The following is a 9,803-nucleotide window of genomic DNA, read 5'->3' on the forward strand; positions in this document are numbered from 1 at the left end:
TTCCCGAGAGTTCTCGTTGGTCCGCATGGTTTTCAATTAGCCGATTTGATGTTTGACTCCCTCGTCAAGTTCGCGACTCTTGATTTTTTGATAAAAAAAAAAAAAAAAAACAAAAACAAAAAAAACAACACAGGAAATCCGAAATCCGTCAAAAAATCATAGAGAAAAAGCACATCCCGTTGACAGTTCCCGAGAGTTCTCGTTGGTCCGCATGGTTTTCCGAAATTGACGACGGAGAAGCGCGCGGATTCAATCGAGAATTCCGAAAACCGGGATCCTAGATGCGTATATATATATATACACATATATGATCCGAGGCACGTTAAGGCTGACGATATATATATACGTAGGCACGATATTATAATACATAGGAATACCGAGAACGCGCGCGCAATGCTATCCTGTGCCTATAGCTTCTCCTGTCACTATACAAAATAACAGCTAGCTACATGATTATCCAGCATGCCAATATTTCTCGAACACTTGTTTCTACCAACTATATAATTCGGAGATATTCGCTATATATATATACACATACACACACACACACACACACGAAGTACAATACAAAGGCTTTTTCTCCTTTTTACCTTTTCGTTGTATTGCGTACAAAGGCATCACACGTGATCTCGCGTGGAAGAGATATACGATATTTATTCAATCTAATCGTTTTACAGATACACACACACACACACGAATTTATATATATAGAAATCTATACATACACATTACATGTATTTATTATACTATGTATTATTATTCACTGTTACATATTTTGTGTCTATAAATGAAACGACACTTTAAGCTAGCGTTTTATCAGCTTAAGCGATGGTACATATACGTATGTACCATTTATATAATATGTGCATACATAGGCGAGTATTGCTTGGCTCCTTGCATGCCCGCTGAGATTTTTCACTTTTTCCACGTGTTCTTCTTTTTCTTCTACTTCTTCTTCTTCTTCTTCTTCTCTTCGGTCTCTGTTCGTCTTTTATAATGGTGTTGGTTTACATATGTAACAGTTACATCTCTCTCGTTATCTCTTAAATAGAAAATCGTTTTTCTCCTCTATATATTTATATACATACATATATATATATATGTATACATATATATACAATATATACATATATATATATGTATCATTATTTCAATTCGTGTTTTTTGCTGTCGAGTTCACACGTTAAGATTTTTTACGAGCGAATTTATTCCTCGTTTACGCTTGGCTGCGGTGCCTCGGCCGGTGTATTCGCCAACGAAACAACTCTCTTGGTGGGGTTTTTATTATTAAAAATCGCATGTTTTTGTTTCACTCTTTCACTCTTTTTTCTCTTTGTACGAGAAGGTTTGTGCAAGGACCCCGATTGCGTAAATGAGATATGCAATATTTATCGGTATGTAGAGATACAAGAGCGCAAGTTATCTCGCGACATTTCGATAACGAGCTGTAACGTTAGTCCGGTATTAAAAAAAAGACAAAAAAAACGCACGATGATCGAATCGCCAAGTCGACGGGAACGAAGATTAATTACGCGTTTTTCAAAGCGGAGATATAGATCTTTTTTTTTTTGTTTTTTTTTTTTTTAGCGCGAGAGAGTTTATCCGGGAAGGATGCAAAGATGCAATTTCCAGTCTCGGTACTTGCGTACGTCAATTATATGTTTGTTATAAAAAAAAGTGATAAAATTTCTTTCTTTAAAGTACTTTAAATTTGAATCCTCAACATTTCAAATATTTTGCCAAGATTTTAATTCGCGATAGTATAATTGAGCATTCGATAGAATGCAAGCAAAAGATAGAGAGAACACTGCAGAAAAAAATAAATAAATAAATAAAACCGTTAGTGAAAATGATCTCTTTATTAGAATAAAAAAGCTCTCATTTTAAGTTCCGGCTACATCCCCGAACTTTAGAGTAGCGCTTAATTCCTGTGATTGATCTTTGCTACTTAGACATCGCTTTCCACATGTAGTCTTCGAATCACAATTACACTACGAACGTCACAAAATCAGTCACATATTATCTTCGTTTCAAAAACGTGCGGGAAAACGAGAAACGCAGTTGTAAAATTACGCAATGAGAAATTTAGAGACGAGATCTTTGACAATTATGAGAGTTTTGTTTTTATGTCACACTTTGTATGTTATTCTTGTGAAAAATAAATCTCGGTAATTTTCGATCAATCTGCAAATAATTTCGAAAATTGTTTCATGAGATACAAGAGTGAAATTAATAAAATCTATAATAATTATTAAACGCGACTTTGATCGTCCCTCTCACGGCAGATCACTAAGTTTATTAACTTCAGATCTAACAAATCAATTAATTATCTTTGCCGGTAACGCGAGAAACACGCGCGATAACTTAACGTCGTAGAACAATAATTTTCCTCACTTGTCGTAAAAAACTGAGCGAACTCGTGAACGAGACAAAAAAAATTGCCCAAGTTTCCTCCTGAAAATAAAAAAAAAAAATAAAAAAAAAACATGATTACACGGATGCGAGTGACGTGTGTATGGCATGTGCGCAGGCGCGGAAAAAACGGCAGGAAGAGGTGGAGAAGATCCGACTGGAAGAACAACAAAGGAAGCAACAGGTAATTCAACAATTGTTACTATATGTTAATGCTCGTCCCGTTTTTCTTGAGTCACATCTCTCGTGAAATGTGTAATCCCCCACGAATGTGAACATTCAATGTTTTAAATCTCGCTTACGCCGATTTTGTTGTATTAAAGAATTCTTAATTTCTCAGGAACGAGAGCTGAAGAGGCAGCAAGCGGTGATGCTGAAGGAACAGGTGAGTTCCTTGAATTAAAAAAAAAAAACAAAAAAAACAAAAAAAAAACAATGTGTAATCGTTCTCTGCCAATCGTGTCGTCGCTGTAGAACTCTAGCGTGTGTGTGCGTGAGTGTGTGTCTCTCTCGTAGACGTAGAAATGCTCTGTTTCACTTATATATATATAATCGCCTTTATTCGTAGTCTCTCTCGTCTGTTTTTTTTAAATCGCGTAAAACCGAACTGTTGAACGAGTTCTATTTTTTATATGTGGCGGTGATGAAATGAACGGGAATGGGAATAAATAATCTTTGTTGAAGATTTTGCGCAAAAATAAATACATTATAAAATAAAGTAACACGTACGTAACACAACGGGATAATTTACGATTAAACGGATTAGACAGATTTTTTTAACGATCGTTTCAATATATTCCATTATTACACGGTCAAACAAATTGCTTAAACGAGGTATCTCAGAAATGGTGTTTACTGGTAGCAAAACAAGTTAAATGTCACAATTTGTTTGCATGCGGTTTCTCTGTAGAAAAATATTTGAAAGTATATCGTGTAATTACTGAACTATATTGAATATTTAGAAATACAAATTATAAAGCAAGTATTTGTTACGTCTTCAAAACATTCTCATGGATTACAATTTGAAAATCATTAGATTTTTGATAATCACTGTCTCACTTTTCTATATCTCTTGAGAAAGGTAAGCACGACGCGTACGTACACGAATAATCTATTTTTTTTTATTATTATCGCGTCGTCATTTTGAGATATTACGTTGTTTTGCGTTTTAATACGGAGGAATGATTTCTAGTTAATATTTGTAAAACACAAATATCACATAGAAGAAAGAATATGCATAAATCGAAACGGTTAGTTGCAATTACAATAAATGAATATGTGCATTTAGAACGCGGTTGTTACACTGTTGTTATCGTCTATGTCTAACTCTTGTTATTCCTCAGCAAAAAGTAGTAAGTTTATCTGTGATTGTATATGAAATATTCATATTTTGAAATACTTAACATTTTGCTATTCTCAGACTTTACTTTGATCTAACGTATAATCTAACTCGTTGTTTATATTACGTGGTTAATATTCATCAAACATGAGAGAGTCAAATTAATTGCTGATGCGATTAATACATCATTTACGGGGGAGTGTGTAATTCATTGCATATCATGTACACAGGATGTTTAATCTTCATCGCAAAACGACAGTTAATTACGTGGTGTAGTTCAAGTTTTTTTTTCCTAATAGAAAATTAATTATTGTAACGTATATGTATTGACGTTAAAAGTTTTCGTACAAATACAATGTTTTTTTTTTTTTTTTTTTTTTTTTTNNTNTTTTAAATNTTTTTTTCAAATCTTTACGAGGTTTATTAGTTTGAATTCGTTAAAAAAATTGAAGATATTTAATAACACATTCAGTATAGATGTTTTAAATAATAATTTAACACTTGCAATATTTTTTTTTTACAAAAGAATAACTCGGCGTTTTGTATTTATCAGAAATTAAATAATCAAAGCAAGTCATTAATTAATTAATTGTTTTTTTTTTTAATATACATGATGAAGATGAGACAGTTATCTCATTTTAACGCGCTCGCTTTATCTTGAAAATCGTAAAAATCAATAACCAAACACATTTCCGCGCGTTATCCAAGGAGTCCATGTCTCGAAAGATACGCTGCCGAGACTTCGCGACACGATTTAACTTTTTTTTTTTTTTTTTTTTTGTAACAAACTAAATAAAGCCGATAAGAGAACATCTGTACACACATAGAGAGCGAGAAAGATTGTTAGATTGAATCTAGCGGTTTGAACACTAGTGGACTGTGGATGTGTTTTGTGCCGCAGATGTACATGCAGGAGCTCACCAAGCAGCGCGAGATGCTCTACACCGTCGAGCTGGTATGTCACATACCTCCAATCTAGCATCTAACTTGAACGACATTAACGAAATTAGCAACTGCTCTCACAAACTAACTCGCACGGTTTACCATCGGCTCTGCGTTACATCACAAACCTGGCGGCGTGCAAGTTTCGAGCAATTCCGGCGGCTTATGCGTTACGTTTTCTCTTCGGGCGCGCAAAAACACTCGCGAAATTCTAACACGAGCGGCTGAACGTGCAATCGCACAACTTTACACATCGATAACATCACACTTTACTTTTGTTTCGTAACGCATTAAGTTCATTTTTATTTAATCGACATCCGCTTCAGAGCTTCCACGATCATTACACACACACACACACCAATTCTCATAAAAGCTTCACAATTCTGTAAAGACACACGTGTTTAATATATAATTTGAGAGTTAGAATGTTAGGAAAGAGATTTTCGAAAAATTTCTCGCTCGTTTTTTTTTTTTTGTTTCTACATAGTGACGTGTGTGCTTGATAGAAATTTTTATCTTTTAGACTCTTTATGAACCTCAGGATTGAGGGAGGCGTGTTCGACTAAGTCACGTGAAAATTAGACATTTTGGTTTGTTAGAAATTGCACGGTTTTCTTCGCACACTTTGTACACGTTTAAAAAAATAAAAAGAAAAAACTAAACGACTCCGCGCGCCGGATTTGATTCTTCCATGACTACATCAATGCATCCGTTTGACAGTATTATTATTCGTGTAATATGTAGTTGCGTGAAAAAAGGAGTATTTGTGGGACGGTTGTAGAGAGTTTGACCAGTTGCTCTTGCGGTGCCACAAATGCAGAGTCGAAAATCATAAATTTAATATATCTCGTTAGAATAATATGAGGGATTTTATTTATTTATTTTTTTTTTTTGAAAATTTGTGTATTTAAAAAAAACTCAATTGTTTTGAGATTTGTAAAATGTGTCCAAGATATATGAGTGATTTTAAAATGTTTCGCGAATGACTTTTAAAAAGCAACGATTTTTCTTATGATTTTCTACTCCACACACACAAACGCTTTTTAGCAACACACAATCGAGAGCTTGTTACGTTCGCTCTCTCTTCCTCTTTTTTCCGCGATTTTGTCTTGTTTCGGCATTACATGCATGAGTGCGCTCAGTTAAGTAAAACGCGACGAGAGTTACCATAACAATGATCGCAGGAGAGAGAAAGAAGAAAGCAGCACATGGCTCTGGTACGGGCGTTGGAGAATCGCCGAAAGATGGAGGAAAAAGAGAAGAAGCGCCTGGAGGCCAGAGCCGAGAGAATAGCAACGAAGGAAAAACGCGCGGAACAGAGAAGGATAGAGATGGAGTTGGTCGAACAAATTCGCAAGCCGGTGGAGGATATGGAGCTAACAGGTACGTGACAGGACGGATAAAGTGTGATCGATACCACGCGATGAGCGAGCATTGCGATGGCGCGGCGAGCTAAAAAATTCAAGTGCCAAGGTTTGTTTGTGCATTTTTGACTAATGATACCGTGATTTTTCTCAGATCATAGGCCACTGCCAGAAATCAAGAGACTACCTGGACTCAAGCTTCCCGGGCAAGCGTTCGCGGACATCGTCATGGTCTTTGAATTCCTGCACAATTTCGGGGAGACATTGGGATTCGGTAAGAGCACACACGGTTTTGCATATAACGTCAGGAGAATGACTAGACTATTCGTCATCTTTTGTTCGAGATTGATCATTTGTTTGCTTCTTTTCGTAGACATGGAATCGCTACCGAGTTTGAAGAGTCTTCAACTCGCACTTCTTAACGACGAGGAAGCCGAGGAGGAACTGCTGTCGGTGATGACGCATTTGTTGGTATGCGCCATCGAAGATCCGGGCATACCGCAACCGGCCAGACACACCACCGGTTTGGGTCAGAGTTTACGTCAGGCCGACATCACTCACGCCAACATCAGCGAAGTTCTGCGAATTTATTTGTACGCGAACGCGACCGGCGAAGTGAAGGCGCTGACGGGTGTATGCCTTGAGCGCGAACGTGACAAGAAATTCGCCGATCATCATCAAAACGGGGGCGATTACGCTTCAACTTGCTCGGGAAAGAACGCGCAGTTCTACGAGCACTTGCATAACAACGAAACGTGGAGGATGTCGGAGAGATTGCGGGAGAAGCCTTTCCTGGCGTTAAATCCGACGCACAAGGCGCAGATGCTCGGTTTTCTCTGCAACGAGCTGCTGCAAAATAAGGCTGTGATCAGACAGATAGAGGGTAGCCTCGAGACGGTGGCTCAGTTGAGGAAAGAGAGATTTGTATTGGATACTAAGATTAGAAAGTAAGTGGCATGATTAAAATGATAGTGGATTAGAAAGTTAGATTGATAGAGTACTTAACGTTTTAACTTACACGTAGGCTCAGACAATTACATAGTCGAAAAGTTCGAATGGAGGCTGTGGGTGTCATCGTGAATAAGATCGGTGACACAATTACCATCGAGAAAAAGGAAGGCGAGGAAGAGAGCAATACCACGTCCAGTGCCGTGGGAACGACTCCTACGCCGGAAGAAATTCATCATGAGGACGAGGTAGAGGATATGTCAGAAAACGAGAGCGAAGGCACTCAGCCGGAAGAGGTATGATTGAATGAATTTAATTTATTTTTAAGTTGATCTAAGGAGAAACTTATGAAATTTTATGATTCATTTTGAATTTATGATTATATATATTTTTTTATTTATGATTTATTTTAAACATTTTCGTGTGTTTTAAATCTGTTTAGGAGGAAGACAAAAACTTGTCAGGCGAAGAGTTGGGTAAGAAATTGGATAAGCTATTGAAGCAGTCGGAAGAACAACTGCAGAAGTTGAACAGCTCGTCGAAGCAACTTCGGGCACACATTTTCGGTCAGGACAGGTATTGGAGGAGATATTGGGAATTAGCATGCGCCGGTGGTATCTTTGTAGAAGCCATGGAGAGCGCCGAACCAGAGGTTCTTGGATTGCAAGCCGAGCTAGATGAAAAGTACAAAAACATGCCGCAAGAAAAGCCTGAAGTGAAACAGGAGGGTAATAAAAAGACGAACTCTGAGAATCGCGAGAACGAAGCGCCGAACGAAGTTAAGGACGAAAAGAAACACAACTCGAGCGAGCAAGACGAGAATATGAAATCTCATGGGGACAAAGTGAAGCCCGAGGTGGAGGAGATTAATTGTAAGAAAGAGCCTGTGCAAAATTGCGGCTCGGATAATGCCGACGGAATAAAAGAAGAAAAAAGGAACAACGATGTCGACAGTACGATGACAGATGCAAAAACGAATGTCACATCCGAAGAAATAAAACAAGAGACGGAGGTGGTCAGTATGGACGTCGATATGAAGACCGAGGAAATGAAGAAAGAAAACGAGGAGATGGACGAGGATGTGTCAAAGCCTCTGGTCAAGACAATGGAGGACAAGATTGTCGAGACAATACCAAATGGCGAGAAGTTCAACCACGTCAATAATTTGCACAACGGAAAGGAACTCAACGGCTCTTTTATTTCTAGTGAGTTTTTATATATCGTCGTCTAGAACAGATCCTTCAATACTTTTAAATTAATTTTAGTCATGTCGATTATTTCAGACAGCAGCAATACCGAGCCCAATTGGTTTTCAATTTTGCCGCGTGAAACTTGCGACACTCCGGGTCCTAGTACTAAGCAAATCTTCGGCATAGCCGAACCGACTGAGCTTAGAATTCCTATATTCCCACCGCCAGCTAGTCCGAGTTACGATAGGTGTGACAGCCCGGCGCCATTGATTCTGACTCAAGATGAGGCGGTGCAGTTGGAGTATCTGAAAGTGCATGGCTTACCGCCTCCTGGCGAAGCCAAGCCGGTACCGAAAGGTAAATTAATTCAAAGGAAAAATATGCACACAATGTACATGACGGATGGTGTACAATTGTTTTTATCGTGTATATCGTTTTTACAGATCTGAGATACGGTTGGTGGAGAATCACTGATGTTGACACGTTCCAAGAACTTCTCGAGCACTTACATTCTCGTGGCGTTCGCGAGAAGGAGTTAAAACGTACAACATGGGCGACAATGGAGTCCTTCCTAGCTGTGACCGGTAGAATTAACGTCGATCCTGGCAACTTGGCTGCCACGGAACTTCAAGCTGAACCGGATGATCCTAACACGCCAATTCCGAAACCTGATGATCCGAATGACTGGAGTGAACAAGTTGCATTGCGTGTAGATGCTCAGCTCTTGGAACAAGTGGAAGCGCTGGAAGACAAAGTAGCCAACGCCAGCATGCAAGTCAAGGGCTGGAAGTTACCACCGCGAGCGGGAACTGAGGAAGCTGAGGAAATTGAGAAGTTAAACGAGATGGAGAAGATCAGCGCGGTTGAACAAGCACGGCAAAGGTTACTTTCCTTGGAGGCAGCTATAGAGAGGAGATATTTAAAACCACCTTTGGGCGTTTGGTAAAAAACTTTTCAATTCCCATATTTCTCTTTTACATACAATTAAACTTATATTTTAATCGCTCAACTGTTTGTTGATAATTGCGTAGCACGGGAGATACCAATCTGGCAGCCCTTAAAGCAGAACAAGCGGCGGCCGCTAACGCAAACTCCAACTCCGACCAGAACAACCAGGCGCCCGCACCGCCAGAGGAAACGACACCACGAGGTCTGAACACCTGGCGAGAAGCAACTGCGCGAGCGCACACATCGGCGCAGCTTGCCATGGCGCTCTACATGCTCGAGGCCAGCATCGCTTGGGACAAGAGCATCATGAAGGCTGTGAGTCTAACAACAGCTAGAAAGTCGGTCTGCGCCAAGCTCCGAAACCGCTGCGTCTCACTCAAAGCTACCAATCAGTACAAACAGCTATTGACTACTTCTCAGACCTCTGTGGGTATTCGCACTAACTTACTAACCAAATCATCCTCTTGCTCCTTTATATTGCTCTCTATCTCTCCTATGTCCTTTCCGTTCAATGGCTCACAGAGAACATATAACGTCGCTTCGAATGGACAGGTGTCTACTCGATCCGATGGCCGAGCCTTAAACGCTTCTTTCGCGCGAGTGTCTTTTACATCCTTACGTATTTTCTCGATTTAAAAAAAAAAAAAAAAAAAAAAAAAA

At 39.0% G+C, this 9,803-nt stretch overlaps 1 protein-coding gene across 1 annotated transcript in view; it reads left to right on the forward strand.

Moving 5' to 3' along the window:
- LOC109856120 (bromodomain adjacent to zinc finger domain protein 2B-like) overlaps positions 1–9,803 on the forward strand; it is a 28,946-nt gene that overhangs the window by 15,338 nt on the left and 3,805 nt on the right. Inside the window, exons 12-22 of the mRNA XM_020431056.1 lie at positions 2,531–2,596; positions 2,753–2,797; positions 4,653–4,706; positions 5,878–6,076; positions 6,212–6,331; positions 6,431–7,004; positions 7,082–7,301; positions 7,448–8,210; positions 8,271–8,552; positions 8,639–9,137; positions 9,227–9,569. Of these exons, the coding sequence (XP_020286645.1) occupies positions 2,531–2,596; positions 2,753–2,797; positions 4,653–4,706; positions 5,878–6,076; positions 6,212–6,331; positions 6,431–7,004; positions 7,082–7,301; positions 7,448–8,210; positions 8,271–8,552; positions 8,639–9,137; positions 9,227–9,569 (3,165 nt within the window). The remainder of the gene's footprint in view (positions 1–2,530; positions 2,597–2,752; positions 2,798–4,652; positions 4,707–5,877; positions 6,077–6,211; positions 6,332–6,430; positions 7,005–7,081; positions 7,302–7,447; positions 8,211–8,270; positions 8,553–8,638; positions 9,138–9,226; positions 9,570–9,803) is intronic.

Source organism: Pseudomyrmex gracilis, unplaced genomic scaffold (assembly GCF_002006095.1).
Source record: "Pseudomyrmex gracilis isolate BER0280 unplaced genomic scaffold, ASM200609v1 scaffold_107, whole genome shotgun sequence".
Taxonomy (NCBI): domain Eukaryota; kingdom Metazoa; phylum Arthropoda; class Insecta; order Hymenoptera; family Formicidae; genus Pseudomyrmex; species Pseudomyrmex gracilis.